This window comes from Barbatula barbatula (genome assembly GCF_947034865.1).
Source record: "Barbatula barbatula genome assembly, chromosome: 2".
Lineage (NCBI taxonomy): Eukaryota > Metazoa > Chordata > Actinopteri > Cypriniformes > Nemacheilidae > Barbatula > Barbatula barbatula.
In genome coordinates this window covers 21566578-21587784 of record NC_136767.1, presented here as the reverse complement: position 1 = coordinate 21587784, position 21207 = coordinate 21566578, and the positions used below count along the sequence as shown (strand labels likewise).

General features: G+C 37.7%; 3 protein-coding genes across 9 annotated transcripts; 2 read left to right on the top strand and 1 right to left on the bottom strand.

Annotated features, from left to right (window-relative positions):
* The first annotated feature begins 1339 nt into the window (after nucleotides 1-1339).
* oclnb (occludin b) lies at nucleotides 1340-7978 on the top strand. 5 transcript variants are annotated; one of them, XM_079484592.1, is made up of 10 exons: nucleotides 1340-1760; nucleotides 2072-2109; nucleotides 2278-2364; nucleotides 2767-3430; nucleotides 3628-3795; nucleotides 5078-5193; nucleotides 5595-5693; nucleotides 5835-6006; nucleotides 6674-6715; nucleotides 6988-7978. In XM_079484592.1, the coding sequence occupies exons 3-10, from the start codon at nucleotides 2324-2326 to the stop codon at nucleotides 7084-7086; spliced, it is 1401 nt and encodes a 466-aa protein (XP_079340718.1). In that variant the 5' UTR covers nucleotides 1340-1760; nucleotides 2072-2109; nucleotides 2278-2323; the 3' UTR covers nucleotides 7087-7978. The 5 variants fall into 5 exon arrangements, with proteins under 5 accessions (XP_079340718.1, XP_079340720.1, XP_079340719.1 ...); XM_079484594.1 differs by having other exon boundaries at nucleotides 1370-1760; nucleotides 2072-2142; nucleotides 6988-7859; XM_079484593.1 differs by having other exon boundaries at nucleotides 1374-1760; nucleotides 2072-2133; nucleotides 6988-7859.
* Nucleotides 7760-12841, top strand: gtf2h2 (general transcription factor IIH, polypeptide 2). Of its 2 annotated transcripts, XM_079484640.1 has the most exons (15): nucleotides 7760-8097; nucleotides 8245-8322; nucleotides 8420-8456; nucleotides 8763-8849; nucleotides 8944-8994; nucleotides 9067-9121; nucleotides 9201-9306; nucleotides 9546-9636; nucleotides 9715-9802; nucleotides 9972-10079; nucleotides 11626-11689; nucleotides 11774-11880; nucleotides 11961-12063; nucleotides 12144-12183; nucleotides 12275-12841. In XM_079484640.1, the coding sequence occupies exons 1-15, from the start codon at nucleotides 8042-8044 to the stop codon at nucleotides 12383-12385; spliced, it is 1182 nt and encodes a 393-aa protein (XP_079340766.1). In that variant the 5' UTR covers nucleotides 7760-8041; the 3' UTR covers nucleotides 12386-12841. The 2 variants fall into 2 exon arrangements, with proteins under 2 accessions (XP_079340766.1, XP_079340765.1); XM_079484639.1 differs by having other exon boundaries at nucleotides 7763-8097; nucleotides 12144-12422.
* Nucleotides 12808-19937, bottom strand: erap1b (endoplasmic reticulum aminopeptidase 1b). Of its 2 annotated transcripts, none has more exons than XM_079484571.1 (19): nucleotides 19648-19937; nucleotides 17841-18363; nucleotides 17620-17758; nucleotides 17360-17494; nucleotides 17079-17199; nucleotides 16099-16253; nucleotides 15895-16008; nucleotides 15688-15819; nucleotides 15477-15608; nucleotides 15272-15355; nucleotides 15010-15167; nucleotides 14831-14910; nucleotides 14498-14681; nucleotides 14238-14394; nucleotides 13960-14144; nucleotides 13654-13815; nucleotides 13439-13579; nucleotides 13274-13355; nucleotides 12808-13161 (listed from the first exon to the last, which is right to left on the bottom strand). In XM_079484571.1, the coding sequence occupies exons 2-19, from the start codon at nucleotides 18338-18340 to the stop codon at nucleotides 12991-12993; spliced, it is 2832 nt and encodes a 943-aa protein (XP_079340697.1). In that variant the 5' UTR covers nucleotides 18341-18363; nucleotides 19648-19937; the 3' UTR covers nucleotides 12808-12990. The 2 variants fall into 2 exon arrangements, with proteins under 2 accessions (XP_079340697.1, XP_079340696.1); XM_079484570.1 differs by lacking the exon at nucleotides 19648-19937 and adding an exon at nucleotides 18731-19022.
* Nucleotides 19938-21207: the final 1270 nt, after the last annotated feature.

Sequence of the window (21207 nt, the reverse complement as noted above, 5' to 3'; positions counted from 1 at the left end):
ACCTCCTGGAAATTATATAGGACAGTTTACATGTTCAGGTAATTTATTTTATTATTGTAGTACGTTTTGCGCCTAGCCATTTTACCTCAACTGTTTATGTTAATAATAGCAGAGGTTTATGGGTAAAATGTAAATGAGTGTCCAAATGAACATTGTATATGTTTTAATTGGTCAGTGCAGCGGATTGGTTGGTGCCACACTGCCCATCGGTTGGCGATAGGAAATTGAATCCCACTATTGGATTGTTTGGCTTCCCTTACTAACGCTCAATTTTCGCGAATCACACCACAAGTAGGTGTAGGTCTATCACCAGGGAGTCAGTAAAGAGAGAGTGAGTACACTGGTCCATGGCACTTAGTTCTCAGCTTTGTAGGTTTTTGGGGGAATGGAACAGTAGATATGCATATCTACAAGGACCGCAAGGATGGTGTCCTGGTTGGTTGTGTCCGACCCATTGTGGTGGGCCGGTCTGAGTAAAAATGCCAGGGCTTTTTTGTCCTAGTCCAGCCCTGGGTGATCATACATGCTTTGTGCGATTATTATGCCTCATACAGTAAATAATAAATAGCTATACATAACATAAAAGAATGCAACTTTAATTTGTTTCAATTGAGACGATTAGATGATTAAAACATTTGAAAGCCATAATACATTAAACACAGATTTGAGTTGCTATTGTATGACTGTCACAAACTACACAATAAAAAATCCTCAGACAAAGTTGAACAATAATCTTCAAATGTCTCATTTATGAATAAATTACTAGATTTCATACCAATAATCGCTCTCAAATAACATATTTATGACTAAGCAGCAGTGTTGGGTGTAACTAGTTGATAAGTTATTAGTTTCTGTAATTTAATGAGTTACTTCTGGTGAAATAAACTATTTAGTATAATAGTGTAATATATGTGTGTACAAAAAAATCAAAGTCTAACTTTAAAATCTGTGCTTTAATGTATAATTCTCACATTTGTAATTCTTTGGTCTGATATTAGGCCTACTTGTAGTTTTATATCATTTATTCAATTGAATTAAAAGAGCCGTTTCATGTCTATCCTTGAATCACTTAACTATCAAGGTTGATATAGGATATAGAAAGTAATAATCAATTAAATACTTTTATGAGCGAGTAATATGTACAGTAATCTAATTACACTATTGAATATCATATGAACTAGTAATTAAATAGCTTTTTTTGGAGTTACTTGCCCATCACTGCTAAGCAGTTGCTCATAAATGACATGTGATTTGTACATACCCAATAAAATGTAAACGTGTTTTTCCAATTAGCGCAAATACCAAACCTCCCTTATTAGCACGCGAGCTCTTGTCCCACATTAAAACCTAAGCCATCAAGTAAGGGCTTGGTTAGTACCTAGATGGGGTACAGATTAAACCTTCTCAGAGAGCTCTCCTTGCTGTGTTTGTTCCCACCAACACTTTTCATTACTCTGTCTTAACATTTCGAGCAGGTTGAATCGCTTTAGGTTCGGTCACTAAGGGAACAGAAGCAAATTATTTCTTTGAAGCAGTGTATATTGTGAAAAGCGGCGTACAAAACAAAACGTGACCTGCATCTCTCACAAACATTCTGGGCGGGAGCGCGCACCTCACCTGTACGGGAGGCGGGCAGTGACAGTGCTCTGAAACACTCGGTAGTCAGAGGGCGTCACCTGAGGCTGCGTCAGTGAAATACTCCATCCGAGAAAGGATTGTTAGAAAGGTTTTTTGTTTACCAGCTTTCGGACGTGAAGGAGGTAAGATCGCTCGATACGAATCGTTCACTTTTTGTTAAATGTTTCCAGTTGGAATCAACTGTTGGATTACATGTGTAATTTAATGATACGCAGATTGGTGTGGTTTGGTACCAATGTGATACGTTTTATCCGAAATAATTTAATTCGCGAACTTCAAACACGTAAGATCGTCATTTTACCGTAGTATCCGTGTTCTTACATTTGACACGCGAGATTTTTGTAAAACTCTTGATTTCATTATTCAGATATGTGATTTATCTGTAAGTTCTCGGGTGTTTTAATGATGACCTCTTCACCTGTTTTTCTCACAGGTGGGGTGAAATCTTAGCCAGAAATCTCTTAGCCGCAGGTAGGCAGTATCGATTATGAACATGTAAATAAAGTAACTATGCAAGGCATTAAAGCCTATTTAAAATTGCGTTTTTTCTCTCTCTCTGTATTGATGAGATATTTGGTGTTGTGGCGTATATCTTTACTGACGTATTTTATTTAATGTTTTTTTTGTCTTTTCACCCAGGTAACTTTTGTTAAGTTGTTTTCCCAAGAGCCTTGAGGTCAACATCATGCCGAAAGAATCTCACCATCCGCGGCATGGACGCAGACAGTAAGTTGCATCTTGAAACTGTATTTTAATAATTATTAGTATAGACACGTAGTGTGTTTGCTTGGACTTCACGTGGCCTAGTTCAATAATTATTCATCTTACCCTGCTGGGAAAAATTGAAATTTTAATGCTTTCCATTAAATATACTAAAATGGCCTATCATGTATTTACCATTAGAAAATTCCTTCATGTAGTTTCTTATTCCAGTAGGATGTAACTGTGTTCTATTGATTCCCACACAGTACCAGACCCAAAGAGACAACTATAATTTCCATAGAAACCTAATACAATTCCCATTACAACCATTCAACCCATTTGAATTTTGACGATGATTTCTATTGTTGTTGTTTTTTCAGAAGCTTAATCTGTTTTCTTTATCCACTCTTAACTTTGTCTTTTCAGTCACAGATCCTCCCATCGCACTGGATCTTACCACCCTGATGAAATGCTTCACTTTTATCGCTGGACTTCACCTCCCGGTGTCATGAAGATCATGTGCATCATCATCATCATTATGTGTGTGGCTATTTTTGCCTGCATTGCGTCCACGCTAGCGTGGGACTATGATGCAAGCGCAATGGGCTTTGGAGGAATGGGTGGTTACGGAGGTGGATACCAAGGCAGCATGAGTGGAGGATCGTTTGGTGGTGCAGGAGGCTATGGTGGAGGCTATGGTGGAGGCTATGGTGGAGGTTCCGGTGGAGGCAACTACGGCGGAGGCACGTACATGGATCCAAAGGCAGGCAAAGGCTTCATCATTGCAATCGCGGCGATTACATTTATCGCTGTTCTCATCATCTTCATCATGGCGGTGTCGAGACAAAGTGCTTCACAGTCTCCTTCGTTTTATCTGGCTTCCATCATTATTTGTGGCATCCTGGCTGGTCTCATGCTCATAGCCACAATTGTGTACTTGGTGGCTATTAACCCAATGGCCCAGACGTCTGGATCCATGATGTATAATCAGATCTTGCAGATGTGTGCACAATACCAGAACCAAGATCAAGCCTCTGGCATCTTCATCAATCAGTATTTTTACCACTACTGTGTAGTGGAGCCCGAAGAGGTGAGCATGTGCTTCTGACATGAAGTTGTTGGGAAGAAAAATGAACATGAATATACTGGATATATGTAGATATGCTAGTTTAGTGGCATATTATTTGACTTAGCAAATCAATGCAAATTAAATCTGCCATATGTGGATGCCTCAGACATGTCACTGTCATGATATTAAGTGTAAAATTTCACCTTGTGTTCTGAAAGGCCATCGCAGTTGTTATTGGGTTCCTGGTGACAGTCGCGCTCATCATCCTTCTAGTGTTTGCGGTAAGGACCAGAGGGCAGATCAGGAGCCACGGCAGGGACCGCGTTCTGTGGTATGATATGAAGACGATCACTGATGGACTGCAATCTCAAGGCATTGGGGAATGGGTCAGTAGGTTCATTTGCAAATCTAACGCTTTCAGATAAATTCTTTTTTTTTGTATTTTAATCGTTTCCATTTATTTGGAACACAACATGCATGTTATAATGCTTGATATATACTGCATATTTAGGCTCACTAGAGCTCACCAGGTTTTTCACCAGGAGTTGCTATGTGGTACCTGTAATCGCTTAGCCATTTAGCTAACGCTATTGTGTTGTATTTTCCAAGGACAGACATTCTAAGAACTGAAATGTGTTTATATCAGATTCACAGAGTTATAGAAGGATATGGCAGATTTCATGTCTGGTTTCTGGGTGTGTCCGAATCCTCTTGTGCACTTTCACTCTTTGGACAGCCGTAATATGATCTCTCATGGTATAGTGATGTAACGCTACAGTGTCTTCAATCTCCATAAATGTATATATTTAATAATGGTAGTTATAATCAAACCAATTAAACATTACTTTGATCTTGTTAGGCAATTACATTGCTTTTGTTCTCCCATGGCATGTATGCAGTAGTAGTTTCACTCTTTATGCCGCAATAGTTTCTTCAGAAGCAGTGAAACCAGTTCTGCCTGGCTTTACTGTTTGTCCAGACTATTTACCATACAAAAAGAAGCCTGGCTGCGTTGTGAAAACAGCGTAGCTGAATAGCTTCTAGGCAAGTAAGCTGTAGTAAAGGTGCCTACAGCAACACTTAAAGGAGAGACTGCTAGAACAGAGATGGTAACAAATTAAAAGCCTTGAATGGAGGTAGTGAAGCCACATTTTGAGAGTAAAACATTGCTGTTACAGCATTGTGCCTTGGGAATGCATTATTCATACCGAGACTGGAAGACTCATAAAACGGTCAAGAAACTGGATACAAGCAAACCGGAAAGAAAGGATTGACAAAAGAGTTGTTGATCTCCTGACCTGTTTTTCTCAGTAGTTTAGTTTTGCTCCATGATTTTTTAAATTTCATTTTATTGTTGTATTTTTGTTTGTGCCTAGAAATATTTATAGTTTTCATTAGATATATAAATATTACAAAAAATATTTTTACAGAATTCATAAATACAGTAAGGAAATAAGGCATATAATGCAAATTTGTTTATTTTGTTGCCACAGTCATTTTTACAGTTTTGCCAAAACCTCTAATATATGTGATATTAGCTGGCTATAAACTTTACTTTAGGTTAAATGAAGATCAGCCAAATTTGCAGCAGCAGACTGAACCTGATTACAGCAGTGCTTCTAAAATTGTCTAGATATTAACTCTTCTTTCACTTTCTATGTTTTACAGGTTAATCGTGTATCTGGAGATCCAGAATCATTTGTACATGACCGCAATGATCACATCGGTGTTTCACAGCCAATGGTGCCAAAACATGAAGTCCATAAACCAATGTACCTTCCAAGGTAGGCCATCTCAATTCCAATTGGTACATTTTCTGTTCTATGGTATGCCTCTGAAAGCTATTGGAACTTACATCCATAAAAGAAAAATGTTTTAATGACTGTAAAAAAGCTAGATTTATGGCGATTCATATGCCTGGTTGGTCTATCACCGCAGTTTGGTGCCAAAAGAATGCAGAAAATATGTCTGTTTGAGTTGGACTTGTTTCAATTGTTCTGTCATATGAACATGAATAACCAGTTTCAGTCATACCAATTTTGTGTAATGATTGAAACTATTACAAGACGTTTTCCCACTAGTGAGTGAATACAATCACAAATGTACTAGTTACATAATCAATTTGTCCTCGAAGTTGATTGAGTTTGATTCATGTTATTTATATTTGCTTTGATTTCCTCCGCAGCAGTTCTGACCTGACAAGCTCCATAGGAGGACTGAAGAGCAAACTGAGGGACTATGACACTGGAGAATCTGGAGATGAGCTGGACACAAACTATGACACGTGAGGAGAATTCTTGACTTTACGTTTGGTCATACGGTATTAAAGCTGAGGGGGGAATTCATATTCAGAAAAAAACACATGACTTTTTATCACTTATGTACCCTTGTTCTCTTCATCACTGTTGTACTGTCTTGGTTTCAGTGAATACCCACCCATTGCAAATGAGCAGGAGAGGCTGGAGTACAAAAGAGGTTTCGAAAGGGACCACATGGAGTACAAGCGTCTTCAGGCTGAGCTAGATGATATTAATAATGGCCTGGAAGATGTGGATAAAGAGCTGAACTACCTACAGGAAGGCAGCCCACAGTTCATGGTGTGTACTTTTTTAAGAAAAAACAGCTCTCCCAAGGGTGGGAGATTTATTTCACTTACTCTTTCCAAATGCAACTCTTCAGTTTTCATGGTTGTGCTCATCTTAAGTGGGATACTGCATCCTTGTACACCTGCACGTAGTTTCTGCATTCTACTGGCTTATAACTCCTCGACTGGTGAAGTACAGGAAAAAAAGTTTGATTTAGTTTACATGATTATTTCTCCATCTAATCTTATCGATGACTTCCTGATAGATTTTCATAGATTATCGTATATTGGTTGTACAGTGACCTTGAGTTTTGTAAAGTAAAAATAATATTTACAGGTGAAATGGGTAAACTGTATGACTGTTATTTCAGTCAGGACCACTTCCTTATAATATATATATATTTTTTTATTACATGATAATGCATTCGGTTCGTGTTGGCATGATGGTTTTGTTTTGGGCAAACTCTAGAAATGATGAATACAATGTAACTGATAACACTGAAGACAATTACAAGACAAGATCCGATCAATTCATAGATCTCTAAATGAGTTGAAGATGGAGGGTAGTTTATTCAGTGTGCCGCTGTTACTTGACAGACGTGTCCTGCCTAAATTGTTTTTTTATCATATACATCTTTATACATGAATAATTGACTCATGGTTTTTCCCCCCCAAAAAAGGATGCCATGGACGTATACAACCGCCTCAAGGGCTTGAAAAAGGTAAATTATATTTTTGTTTTTTGCATAAAGTATTTGTGCTCCAGGAAGAAGGGTGGGGAGATGGGTAAGAGTATTGGGGCAGCCAGACAAAATGTTAAATGTTTCTTTATTTGTAAGTCTCTTTGACTAAAGGTGTCTGCTAATTAAACAAATGTAAGTGTTATCCATTAATGACTTTAACTGAAAGTATATATATATATATATATATATATATATATATATGTATGTGCTAGAGGATAAATGACAACATTTTATCTTTCTTATTTTTACAGTCTCAGGATTATCAGATGAAAAAGAAAAAGTGTAAACAGCTAAAGGCAAAACTGTCCCTCGTCAAAAGAAGAGTCAGCGACTATGACCACAGAGAATAAAACCAAGCACTGGAAAATCAGCAGGACATTTTTTAACATGATGGTTTTGTATGGGACTTCATTTGTATTTCTGTGGTAATGATTTGTATCACTGTATTACAATCAAGCAATGTATGGCTGCTGTTTTATTTAGACATATGTCTGCTTTTGAGCCAAATTAACTTGATCAAGATATTGTGGTACCTTTGAAGTATTTTATGTTCTTGGCGTTGAATTATGTTCTCTTCATACTCTTATGTTTTGCTGTTGAAGTATCGTAGATATACTTGTATATTTACAAGTTATTTTTAAAGGTCAGAATTGTTTTAAAATTTCTTGTTTTATGTGTCAGGATTTTGTGTTTTGCAGTGTCCAAGCCAATGCATTTTAGTGTGTGTTTGTTATAATACTTTTTATTGAATTACTTGTAATTTCCTATACAATCTATTACCAAAAAGAACATTCACAGTTTGCGGCACACAACTGAGCTGTGGGTTGACAGAGAATGTCTGACCTACAAAGTGTGGATTGAAGTTACCGTTATTTGTGTAAATAAAACCATAAAATCTCTAAATGATTTCTATATCCTTTTATTTATTTAAAGGTAAAGATAATTACAGTGTCCAAACTGGATTTATCACCTCGCTCGGATTTCCCACTACTCGGAACTAATGTTCACAGAGCTTATACCGGGGACACCCGGACATATTACACTGACGTACAGGACCGCATCGTTTTGTTATGTACCCTATAATGTATTCTTAATAAAGTAACGCTATTCTTCCTAATATACCAACGAGAGTTTTCTGCGAATTTATTTGTCTGCTATACTAACTTGAGGTTTTCTTGTATTTGGTGATTGAAGCGCTCATAATTTAATAGAAGTGTTCGTTGAAAATAAAAACAGACTTTGAAATACCCGAGTGGGCAGACCTTTCCTAATATAGTTATTTCCATTAATAAAACATAATAAGTTATGGATGAAGAACCAGAGAGAACAAAACGCTGGGAAGGGGGATACGAACGAACATGGTGAGTTGTTGACGTTCATATAAATAGGTAGCCTATATTAATACAATAAAGCGACAGATGGTTCAGAAATGACCAGACTGTCACGCGCTGGACAGAACTTAAGAAAAGTACACAGTGTCATGGACAGGTGATATGTGTCTCTCTCAGGGAGGTTCTGAAGGAGGATGAGTCTGGATCTCTGAAAGCTACAGTAGATGACATTCTTTTCCAGGCAAAGAGGAAAAGGTCTAGCACTGGCATGACAAGTTAACACATTTTACTGCTTAAACGGGTGATTTTGGTCTGATGCTTACTTGCAATGTCTGTGTCTGTCATATTCCAGAGTGTTTGAAAGTCATGGACAAGTTCGACTTGGGATGGTAAGATGCATATGATTCCAGTCCTCTGTAGACCACTTTAGAAGGTGTAAACAATACTGGTCCAGAATAACTTCCGCCTTCAGTTATTTAACACTGTTTGAATAAAAAAACAACCAACAGACCATTTATAACCAAAGTAAAGTGTTAAACAAATATTTTAAAGATTTATTTATATAAGTAAAATTAAAAAACTGAAATACAAAAATGAAAACTGAAGTGCGGCTGGACCAGTGTTTACATCTTGCGAAGTGGTCTACAGTTATCTTTGCACTGACATACAACACTTAACTATATGATTCCCCATAGATGCGCCACCTTTTTGTGGTTGTTGACACATCTAGAACAATGGAAGATCATGACTTAAAGCCCAACAGGCTGACCTCCACGTTGAAGGTTAGTAGCACCACGTCTGTAGTGTCCAAGAAGAAGTATACAGAGAGACCTAACTTTATTAATGCATCTCAATCTTTCCTTATGAATCCTATAGCTGATGGAGTATTTTGTGGAAGAATACTTTGACCAGAACCCAATCAGTCAGGTAATAATGACTCTGTAGTTGTGAGCATTACATTGCAAGTATGCAGTGTAGTTACCTGTACTATCCTCACAGATAGGAATCATTACTACCAAGAACAAGAGGGCAGAGAAGCTGACAGATCTTGCAGGTTGATGCTTTTGTTTTCTGTTTTCATGTTTTCTTTATCATCATCATTTTGTATTAGAGCTTATTTTTACTGTAAACAGGGAATCCTAAAAAGCATATAGCAGCTCTTAAGAAAGCTGTGGACTCAACATGCATAGGAGAGCCATCTCTTTACAACTCTCTCCACATGGCAATGCAGACTCTGAAGTAAGTTACAGTCCAGTGCTCTTGAGGTCTTGTTTGACATTGCTGTGAATATATTCTATATTCTAACCGTTATTTGAAGCATGTTATATATATTTTTGGGATTTGTAACTGCTATGATTTATCTTTTAAGTAACCTGGATCAATATAGCACTTCAAGTTTTTTGCCAGCATATTTGCTTTGCCACACGCTGACTTCATCAACGTCTCTTCTGTAACCATCTTATCCTTTTCGCATACAGACACATGCCTGCTCATACCAGCAAAGAGATTCTGATAATTTTCAGCAGTTTGACCACTTGTGACCCAGCCAACATCTATGAACTTGTCAAAGTAAGTGTTAGCTACTATATCTAATCTGTGAGTTGAGGATATTAAATTCAGTGATCGTCTGTTTTAATAATTCTACAGATCCTTAAAGATTTGAAAATCAGAGTGTCTGTGATCGGACTGTCGGCAGAGGTTCGAGTGTGCACCATTCTCACAAAAGAAACAGGAGGTTTGTTGTTGTAGTATTGTCAAACTTACAGCTCATGATTGACTTTTGTCTAAAATTTTTGTTTACTCAGCAAGGTCTGAATACTCATGTATACACTGAATAAACCCTGCTTGTTATTTTGGACAAAAGCATCTGTCAAATTAATACATTTAAATGTTTGGCCCTATAGGAAGCTACAATGTAATACTTGATGAAGGTCATTTTAAAGAGCTACTGATGTTGCATGTGAAACCACCTCCTGCCAGCTCCTCCTCTGAGTGCTCCCTCATTCGCATGGGTGATCACAGATTTATTCTCAAATGTATTTTTATATGATCCAGTACCTTTGTTTTGTCTTGAAGGGATAATTCACCCAAAAATGAATTTCTCACTCTAGTTGTTCCAAACCTGTATACCTTTCTTTGTTTGGTTGAACAAAGAGAAAGATATTTGGACGAATGCTAGTAACCAAACAGTTCTTGGACTCAATAATAGTCAGATTTGCCCCACAACTGTTTGCATACATTCTACGAAATATGTTTCTTGGGTGTTCAACAGAACAAAAATATTATAAAGTAATTTTTTCTACTATGGTAGTCAATGGTGGTCAAGAACTGTTTGGTTATAAGCATTCTTCCAAATATCCTTCTCTGTGTTCATCAGAACAAAGACATTCCTGGGCCATTTTACAGAATTGGTGCAAAGTCAGAGTTGGAAACATCTTAAAAAAAGAATTCCCCAGAATTATTTTGTATGCAAATTGTATAATATCAAAGGTACACATTTCAAGTGTGCAGATAATTATAATTGCATATTGTAATTTTTTAGAAAGTTTTGGACTGTTCTTCCTCTCCCCAAATGTTGTCACTACCGAAAAACAAGAATATATAATTTAATAAGAACGATTATATTGACGTATATTGACTTAATTTAATATACTTTGATTTGTAGTGACCACAATATGCACAACTGAATCAGACTTTCAACATTTTATGTTAAAACAAATAGCTAACTATGTTGCACATACGCAGCCAGCATATATAGCAGACGCACATCCGACAGTAAATATCTAATAGAAAACCTACAGCTCACATACTATATCACTACTAAAATACTAATGATTTGCTTAACTGTATTATTTACTGTGTTATTTCCCCAAATAAAGGAGTAAGTGTTCCTTTTTGTCACTACCGAAACAATGATACCCAGTGAAACATTTCGGTCGAAAACTTTTGAGCATCAAAGATGCTAATCAGCACATGGTTAGCAAGCTGTTCTGAACAGATGTACACACATGAAAACTACATTTTATTGAATAACGGCCAAAAAGTTTTATTAATTGCAGAAAAAATATGTTTTGGTAGTGACGTTCCTTAAAGTTACACACATTTACTTTAAATTAATAAGACCTGTCTACTTACCATGTGGCTATCAACACAAAATTAATTCTTGATAAAAAATGTAGGGGTGTGGCAAAAATCAGTCACTGTTTCGGTAGTGACATGAAAATGCACACGTTGTTTTACTTACATTTGAATAGTTTAAAAACAAAATATAAAATGTTTTCGAACTTCACTTTTGTTAAAACACCAAAAATATATTTTTTAAAACAACAGTGGAAAGAAATGCTAAAAAACTATTTGAATGCTTTAAAATTAGCTTTTTTTTATGTGGGACGGCAGTTTGCACAAATTCTGTAGAATGGCCTTTATACAGATTTGGTGAGTAAATGACAGAATTTTTATTTTGGGATGAACTATGCCTTTAAAGTTCTATTTTACCATAAGCTACAATATCAAGCATGTATTTGTTTATAATAATGTGTGTATTAATAATTTGTTTAGGATTCCCCCAGCACGTCTTAGCCTCCATGTCAGATCAGGATGCCAAACCCTCTTTCAGCATGTCGTGAGTACAGTTTAGTGATACTCTTACCAGTTAAAATATATTGTCAATACTATTAAGTGTTGTAATTTTGTCTCATACTTCTAGGCACCTTGATAGCACGTCTGGAGGGCCAGGACTCACTCTTGGAGGGTATTACTGTCCACAGTGCAGAGCCAAATATACTGAGCTTCCGGTGGAATGCAAAGTGTGTGGTAAGTCCTCTCATGTTGTGCCTGATCTTTAAACATCTCTGTGATTAGTTCTCATAAAGTCTGTCTTCTCTGTGGTGCAGGTCTGACATTGGTTTCTGCTCCTCACCTGGCCCGTTCCTTCCACCACCTCTTCCCTCTGGATGCCTTCCAGGAGACCCTGCTTAAGGAGTACAAGGGAGAGAAGTGAGCTCCACACTCACAAGGTTCACCATCAGTCCTGTTTCTCACAATGTATCTCACAATCTTGACTTTTGTCTTCCCAGGTTCTGTGAGGCTTGCCAAGGAGAGTTGAAAGACAAAAGTGTAAGTGTTAGAATTTCAAACATTTTATGCTTGAAACTCATTGGGTGTCTTTTCAGAGACATTCAGCCTCATTGTTTTCTCCTCTCTGCAGATATTTACTTGTCCAGCATGTAAGAAAGTGTTCTGCGTTGAATGTGATCTCTTTATACATGACACACTGCACTGCTGTCCTGGCTGCATGCACACTGATGGGACGTTCTGAAGCAGGATAGCCTGAATCTTATGAACTTATTCAGGTCGAATGAGTAGGATGTCATCGGTCACAGATTCTTATTGGCTCAGTTGGATGATAAAAGGAAGTTCTTTGGAGTTTGTGGCCGAATCATAATTGTGCTGTAATTGTATGAAAGGACTCACCCTATGGGAGGAAAAAAGTGTTTGACCGAAACCGTATTTTCCCTAAAACCACTGAGATGCTATATAAACTATAAATGTAATACTGTAATTTTTGTAATTGCATATGACATGATGTTAATGTCTTTGCTTGTACCTAAACCAATTGTAAATACTTCTGTTAGTTGCTGATGACCAAGCAACTAAGAAAGCTTTTCATTAAAAACAGATTAATACCAAATTGCATGGCTCATGGTTGCAAAATGTAAATAATTCATGGTAAATCAGTAATTTCAAGTCAAATAAAAAGTTTTATTTTAAGGACAAAAAATATCTTTGAAAATATCAACTCAAAATGTATTTACCCAATATTCCACAAATTTCACACATTAACAACCCACCAACATCACGCATCAAAAATGTCACATTTATACACCTACGGCCCAGCTATGACTAGCTTATGTGTAAAGAACTTCAAAGCTCTGTATTTTTGAGCTGGTCAAAGTGTCTGTGCAGCCAGGCCTCCAGTAGTGGAAGGTTCCTGTCCATCCAGCGAATGTTTTCTTCAATGTTCTCTACAGCCTGCTGTATGCACCTCAGTTCTGCTCCCGTTTCAGCCCGAAGGGAACCAAAGAAACCATGAACCTGACAGTCCAGAAGCACACATTAAACAACAACAATTTTGACAACATAAAGATTCATTATTTAAGTTATTGGCTTAAGATGACCTGCTTGTTTCAGTTTGCTTGAGTCTTACCTCAGCCAGCATTTCTCTGGTTGAATACTGATTGGTCACGCCTACTACCATGTGAGCTATGGAGTGTGAGCCAAGATCAAACCTAAAAACCAAAGTACATGGAGACCTTAAAATAACTGCCAACAACATCTCAATAGTGTGTGCGTAAAGAATAAAGTGTCTCACTTCTTAATCAGGGAGTCCCAATTGGCTCTCAAAAAGTCCCATGCGTGTTTGAAGGCTTTAGGATTCTTACTGACTGAGGTCACAACATATGGCAGATCTTGAGTTTTTAGTTGCTCTCCCACCAGACTCTGTTCCATCATCCTGAGAGAAATAAGAACATGAAATAATGTGCAATAAATATTTTGCCATTAAGATAACAGAGCAGAATGCCTTACCATTTTAACTTGTGATCGAGAGAACTGGTCGTGAGTGCCATTTTGATCCTGCTTTTTATGGAGATGTACATAGACTCCTTGTACTTCTCAAACAAGAAGTCCCAACCCTCTTCAGTCCGGGCACCAACCGAAAACACAGCCATGGTGACATCATTGGGAAGACTGTAAAATGAAAGTTCCAAAATGGGAAGAAAGCATATTGAGCAAAGTAAGTTCACTGTTTTAGAAGTTCAGATGGGTAGAAACTGAAAAAAAGAAAAGACAAACAGTGAGTGCAAGCATCCATCTCTAAAGATGACTGCTGACCTTAAGTTTCCATCAGACTCCTTCCACTTGTTGAAGAGCTGGGTAGCGGTGCTAACACAAGGTGGATGACCACGCACGCAGGCAAACAGGAGAAGGTAGCTCCGCAACATCCTCTGAGACACAGAGCCATCATCCGTCCACGACTGCTGGTCTATGAGATTGCTGAACAACTGCAGAATGTAACCCTGGAGCAAGATCAATGACATTGAGATTTTGGGCACAGACAGAACTTGTGTGGGTTTCTAAATATGTCAGCATTTTCTGGTTTTATGTTTGACCTTCATCTGGTTATCCAGCTCCACCATGTCTCTTTTCTCCATCAATTTGTAGAGAGGCACAAGTTCACTGAAGCCCTGGGTCACTGGCATAACCTCTGTCTCCTTGCTTAGATACAGGGTCAGATCTAAAGCCTTATCCAACGGGAGCTTACCAACACTGTCCCGGACACAATGAGAGGTAATAGTAGTGTTAAGTCCTCAAAGTCTAATTTTCTACTAGATACATTTCCTCAGCACTGACCAATATGTGTATGACTGACCTGACCAGCTGGAAGACAGTGTTTATCAGACTGGCCCGATCATTGCCGGTGAGCATTGTGTGATCGTGTTTGAGCAGCGTGATGAGATCATCCCAACCAGAACCTTCATAATGTACAATGTAATATCCACTCATGTCCACGTTAAACTTGATCCAGTCCACCTCCTCTGGCAGATACAGCACATCTGTATGAGGACGAATCATACGACAATGTTTTTATTGTTCTAGTGTATATGTAGGTCAATTGGTAAAGCATTGTTATCAATGCACAAATTACTGATAAAAAAATTATATCTACTGTAAGCATTGTAAATCTGAGCATATTACCACATACCTGTCTTGGTCTTAAGCAGGAAGCGTTGCACTGTGGTTGAGCCGCTGGTAATGTAAGTCAATGGAACTTGCCAAAGGAAGCTGTAATCATAAAAGAAGGAGACCCAAAGAAACAATGCAACAGGCCATAAATCAGACTAAATATTAAAAAAAATCTGAATGTAGATATTGGACATTAACCTAGACATCTGAGAGGGGTCATCGCTCTTGAGGTAACGCTCCTGGCTGAGTCTGACTTCACGACCTTTGACCTCCACAGTAATAATCGGAAAGCCCTCCTGCAATGTCCAAGTCTCCATCATAGCCTTGATATCCAGCTCATCTTCAGACTGCCATTTCTTACAGACAGAGCACACACAGAAAGTGCTTAATTGAATATTTGTTCTTTTATCATTTAAAATATGTTTATTGAAATATGTTTATGTATATTTATCTAATTTACAGAGGCTCCAGAGTTTGAGCCAGTCTGTCGACAGGACTTATCACCCTTCAGTCTGGTCTCATCCAGACCATCAGACTCGCAGACCTATAACAGAAAAATTGAAAACTGTCAACAGACAGCACATGGAGAAACACAAGCAAAATGTAATCATGAGACATTAGGTGGAGGTTGATCTCGTACCCTAAAAAAGTACAAAATGACTCACATTGGTCAGACTTTCCCACAGATCACTGTTGACTGTGTTCTTGTAGCTGTAGCGTTTCAGGTATCTAACAATTCCTGATTTAAAAGCTTCTGGAGTCAGAAACTCTCTCAGCATGTTCAGGATACACGCCCCCTGAAATTTCAATAAAAAAGTTAGGAAGTTAGCAAAAATCTTTAGAATTCAGAAATGTTTAACATGGCTTTTTACGCACCTTATCATATGATACATCATCAAACATCTCCTGTATCTGAGCTGGGTTCTCAACCGGCGTAGACACTGGATGAGAGGAGCTTAAAGCATCTACCTCCATAGCCTCAAAACACTTCGCCATGAAGTAATCCTCCTGTAGCACAAATTGGTAATTTTGTTAGCAAAGATCTTCAATAAGCATCCATTTTTATAACACACGATGACTTACAACTTGCAGTTCAGGATTGGTGATGTTAACAGAAACAAACTCCATGAACTTGGCAAAACCTTCATTCAGCCACAAATCATTCCACCACTGCATGGTCACCAGGTTACCAAACCACTAACCAAAACAGACATCAGAATAAACAATTAACATCAGTAATATTTATCCCATGATCCAATGAGTAGGTAAATGACATCACAAGTTCACCTGATGGGCCAGTTCATGAGCGATGACCATAGTGATGCCCAGCTTGTCTGAAGCAGAGGATTTTTCTGGATCAAAGAGAAGAGCTGATTCACGATACGTGGTCAGACCCCAATTCTCCATCGCTCCTGACTGAAAGTCAGGGATAGCTGCAAGGTCTATGGAGGAGATTAATATACAATAATAAAGGAAATTTGACGATTTATGGATTTTAGATATTGGCAATTAGAAACACAAAGCAGCATTTAAGCAGCATTTCTAACTATTGTATAATTGATATTAATATAATTTGCATACGCTTGCATTAGATAAGAGACTATGTACAATATTTTTTTTGTTTAATAATTCATCTGTCACACTGAAAAATGTGTTAACTACAAAAATATGGTGAAAGAATAACAGAACCATGCAATACCATCTATTTAAGTTTTTAAAGCATTTGTGTGTGTGTGTGGCATAGCAGTCCATATTTCTTATATATAGACATTTGACAATGACCTTTTTTTGTGTTCTATAGATAGCATCTCTTCTCCATTTGTTAAAAATTATTGTTTCTGGTTTGTCAATTGCTTGGTTTGTACAATTCACAGAAATAATAAAAAAGTATGTTGTCTCTCAAAAACGTGTGTCCTTTGTAGTCACATCCATAATGCATGAATTTTTCCCTCTTTTAAAATAGAAAATTTGTGTATAGACTGATATTTTTCTGATGTCTGGGTTCATCATCAGTAATTTAGTCAAATATAAACAGATGATTTAATAAATTGGAAATTAATACGGAATGTATTTAGAGCAAGCTGAAAGGTTTTGACTAAAAATGTTGAATACATGACCTTGGAATTGCCCAACCCATTTTTATTAAACAGCATTTACTTACACCAACAAATTAAAACATGGTTTGGTCCCTGAATAAAACTATGACATTCCAAGATCATCAAATGATGAAGAACTAAAATAAAACAATGTGCAAGTATCTACTGTACCCTGTTTGGGCAGAGGGTAGGGAATATCAAAGTAGTCATCATAGAAGTCAAGCAGCCTCACTGCAGCATCCAGGGCAAACGCTGCTTGGTCTATCTTCTCTGGCACTGTATACACTGAAATCTGAATTCACACCAGCAAACAACATTGCGGACATCACGATAAATTGATTCAGAGTACAGTGAAAAATGTGTGATATCATCCAGTAAACGTCCAATTACATATATCAGGGTCTCCAGCTTCACATGTAAGGTAACCAGATGCATACAAACTACATTCTTACCTGGACTCCATGCTGACTGGTCTTGCTGATGGAGAGAAAGTCGGAGACAATGAAAGCCACCAAGTATGTGCTCATCTTTACAGTCTCATCAAACTGGTCCTCAAACAGACCATGTGGAAGCTCTAATGTTCTCAGCTGAAATAAAGAGAAGATTTGGCTCAACAGACTTTAACGTTTTTTTTTCATGGCATTTTAATAGTACATACTGTATTATGATTTATTCAAGATTTCAGCTGATATCTCAGTATCTCAGGCAGCACCTTAGGCATGTTTGAGAGGGAAATGTGCCTTTCTTCTCTGCGAATCCGCACAGAAAAATTGGCTTTAAATGCTGGTTCATCAAAACAGGGAAAGGCTGCTCGGGCACTGGTTGGCTCAAACTGGGTGGAAGCCAACACCCTGGGAATTAAAACATCCATTATAACTTATATCCAAAGTAGATCAAACATTGCGGCCAAAAAAAATCTAAACTCTCCCTTACCTAGTTTGTCCCATGCTGGTGCGGTGTGTGCTTTTGTAAAATCCATGAAAGCTCTCAGAAAGGTTGGCTGCAAACATCAGCTCAATAACATAAACATGGCCGGTCTTCAACAAATAATGAGATATAAGAGCAATCTGCTGGTAGAAAGGGTACTCTAGCACTTTTAGGGGCTGCACGTGACTCCTGTCTGAATGCAGAAGTCTTGCATTTGAGATCTGAAGATCCTTGCTGTGCAATATGATGGTCTTGGTGTCTTGATGGACCTCAATTGTGACCTGCACAAATCCTGTGAAGTCTAAACTGGTGAGGTTGGGGTGGATGATAAGATTGTAATGAAGGGGGGTAACCGTGTCAGGTAATCTCATTCTGTTCCAGGGAAACGGTTCTCCGTTGGATGATGTGGGAAATGAAGTGGGCTCTTCATTTACTTCAGTGACTGCTGCCCACAAGTGAGTGGGCAGCAGGACTACGAGACTCACAAACGGAACAAAAAGCATCATCGGTCCAGTATTACTTGGGAGAGCTGTGCAAATGGGAAAGGAAAACATTATAGGCTATGCGTTACAAAACAGAGGACTAAAGTCGGTCTTAGTAATGCTGGTAGCACTAATGTCGAGCAATGACACTGCATGTTCTCATAAGTGTGCAGGAAGTCATGAACCGTGTTTTTAAATCAAATTTCATGTTTATATATGATGATATTTTACATTTAGAGAGGCAACAGTTGAGTTATGTTCTGCACAGCACCAACGTTCCGTTTAATATTCATTATTTAAACTGAAACGTCATGAGATCGCGTGCAATACAGTAGCACAACTCGTAAACTTTACCCGTATTATCAAGTGCAAAAGACAACGAATAGTTTTATTTGTATATGATAAAACACTTACGATTTTGGTTAAAATCCTCGATCTGTTAAAAAAAATCCAGCTTTAAGGGATTGGGGACGGCAAAATGAGCACGTTCAACGAATGTGAAAGTGAAAGTGAAATTCTCCAACTTTTGCATCATGGGAAGTATTTAAAATAAAAGCGCTTTAATATGTATGTACGTTGAGTATTAGGAATGGACATTTTTAAGCAAAATCATGATATAAATATAAGCTCAAGTACACTGCATCGTGTACCATGTGCAAGCGAGCGTGCAATGTGTTGTGCATGCTGTTGTTGCCAAATCTTTCGCAGAAACCCCCCCCCCACTCTCTCACACATTTTCAATGCACAAAATGTATGAGATGAAACATTAAGCTTCTTCACAAAAAAACGGTTATCGTGTTTTAATCAAATGCACGTTGTTAGTTTACAACTAATTTTCTCAAGAGAAATAAGTACAAAATATTTATTTTCACATGGCTCTTTACAGCATGTATGTAAATATATGTGTAACATACAATATGCTTTAAAACTGTTTTAATTGTTTTATAAATCAGTTATTTTCAATATATGATATGGGAACCTGCTTTGTCTCCTTGTCTTTATTCTAAAAAATATTTTACCACGATTTTTTAAATGTTTTGGGCAGACAAATTATACAAGTAAATCCCAATTTTTTTCTTCTGCGACGGACCTACACCGTCGGCTACGTGTCGGTTTTCAGTTATGCTTCTGCGTCGTTGTCCGAGTCTACAGGCAATGGCCACTAGGCGTCAGTGCCCACGCGTGTGTTGCTTTTTTTTGGGGAAGCATTAGCAGTGATAGCTGGCAAGAAATAAGTCACTTTTGTTAAAGCTTGAGATGTTAAATACAGAAGAAAAAATTGTTTACTTGACGAATAGTAAACATGACGTTTTCGCAGAGATGTTTTTTACCTGAGGGAGGGGTTCAAACAGACCAATCCAAAAATGTAATAACCGTCAACTCAAACAAGCTGCTTCTTCTACGGCTCTTGTCTTAGTTACACAAGCAGCACGCGCATGGGCACTGACGCCTAGTGGCCATTGCCTGTCGACGCGGATTATACAATTTATACAAGAAGTTTATACAAGAAGTATAAATGAAAGCCGATGGCGTAGACTAGAGGCTTCGGTGTAGGCCCTGTTGCGCAGAAGTAAAAATCAGGCTTTAGGTTACGCGGCTCTGCGTAGGCTACGGCGTAGGAACTACGCACGAGCATAAACAGAATTTAAGAGTCTCCGCAGGTCGGAGAAAGGGGCGTGTCAATGTGTGGGCGTGCCGAAAGATTTCTCTTTGATCAAAGGTGCTCTTTCTTGCCAACTGAGTTGACCAATCAGCGTTAACCACACACATGCAGAATTCATTTTAAACAGGAAAACGATCGCGAAGGTGTGTAATGCAGGTTGTGAATTTGTGTTCATAAGCCCTACAAAAACTAAATAAAATTGTTGAAAATCTGTGTTTTTCTTTAATTGCTTAGTAATAAATTACAGAAGGTAGGCCTAACTAAATAGCTCTTACTCATCTAGAAGCAGCTGTCAGTGTGTTTTATGAGTCTTTTTTGCATGTTTCTGAACACATATACTAAATCATAGTTGTACTAAAACGGTAGGAATGCCTTTTACAGTATGACATCTGCTATTCTATCATAACACTAAAGGAAAGCTAATTATTTTGAATTATTATAGTATTTGTTACCACCCTCGAAATAATTATTGCAATTCACTTTAGTTTGTGACACTTTTCAGCTGTTCCTTAAATATCAGTTATATCTAAATAGTTCAAATCCAATATGTGCATCGCCTGTACCTTCATTTTACACCTACAATAAAACGCATATGTATATGGTTCAGGTAATCTGGTGTGATTATTTTCATTTTTAATCAAATAAAAATTAGATACAAAACACATTTTATTGTAAAGTATAAGAAGTAGGCTACGCTGCACAACAGGGAAAAAAATTCAGTCACACAGTGCTCCAAGACAATGTTTAACTAATAAATCCATACAGCGAAGCTGTGTATATTTATAAAACTCTCACATTAGATTCACATCCAGGCCGATTTTAAAATAGGCACTAATAGCAGCCTTTATATATAAACTGCAGATGCTTGGTTTCATATTTAAACTCTTCGATGCAAAAACACCACAGTGAAAAAGTGTCTTTAGATGTAGGCCAATGGCGTTTAAACCGATGTGGAACAGGCAGCTTTCGCGACCAATTGAAAAGATCTTTCGGCACTCCCCTACTTTTTCCTAGAAAGTACCATATACATTCTTGTTTTAAATATGCCTCGATTTATTTTACGTACTATAACTTTTGTGGTGGTCATAAAGAGTGACTCAATAAACTCTGTTTCTTTCATAACCTCAGTGTGCATCGATATGGATGTGTGATGTGTTAGTGTTTAGAACATGTATTTTACAATCTCTTTCTGTGCCTGCAAGAGTATAATGTGCAATATTCAAAGACA

Excerpts from the sequence above, each read along its gene's own strand:
- gtf2h2 (XM_079484639.1), top strand. The coding sequence starts at position 8,042 with ATGGATGAAGAACCAGAGAGAACAAAACGCTGGGAAGGGGGATACGAA. Across the intron at positions 8,850-8,943 it reads GGCTGACCTCCACGTTGAAG|CTGATGGAGTATTTTGTGGA; the intron begins GTTAGTAGCACC and ends TGAATCCTATAG. Across the intron at positions 9,803-9,971 it reads TCTCACAAAAGAAACAGGAG|GAAGCTACAATGTAATACTT; the intron begins GTTTGTTGTTGT and ends TTGGCCCTATAG.
- oclnb (XM_079484592.1), top strand. The coding sequence starts at position 2,324 with ATGCCGAAAGAATCTCACCATCCGCGGCATGGACGCAGACA. Across the intron at positions 3,431-3,627 it reads GTGTAGTGGAGCCCGAAGAG|GCCATCGCAGTTGTTATTGG; the intron begins GTGAGCATGTGC and ends GTGTTCTGAAAG. Across the intron at positions 5,694-5,834 it reads CTGGACACAAACTATGACAC|TGAATACCCACCCATTGCAA; the intron begins GTGAGGAGAATT and ends TCTTGGTTTCAG.
- erap1b (XM_079484571.1), bottom strand. The coding sequence starts at position 18,340 with ATGATGCTTTTTGTTCCGTTTGTGAGTCTCGTAGTCCTGCTGCCCACT. Across the intron at positions 17,759-17,840 it reads ACCAGCATGGGACAAACTAG|GGTGTTGGCTTCCACCCAGT; the intron begins GTAAGGGAGAGT and ends TTTAATTCCCAG. Across the intron at positions 17,495-17,619 it reads CCCTCTCAAACATGCCTAAG|CTGAGAACATTAGAGCTTCC; the intron begins GTGCTGCCTGAG and ends TCTTTATTTCAG.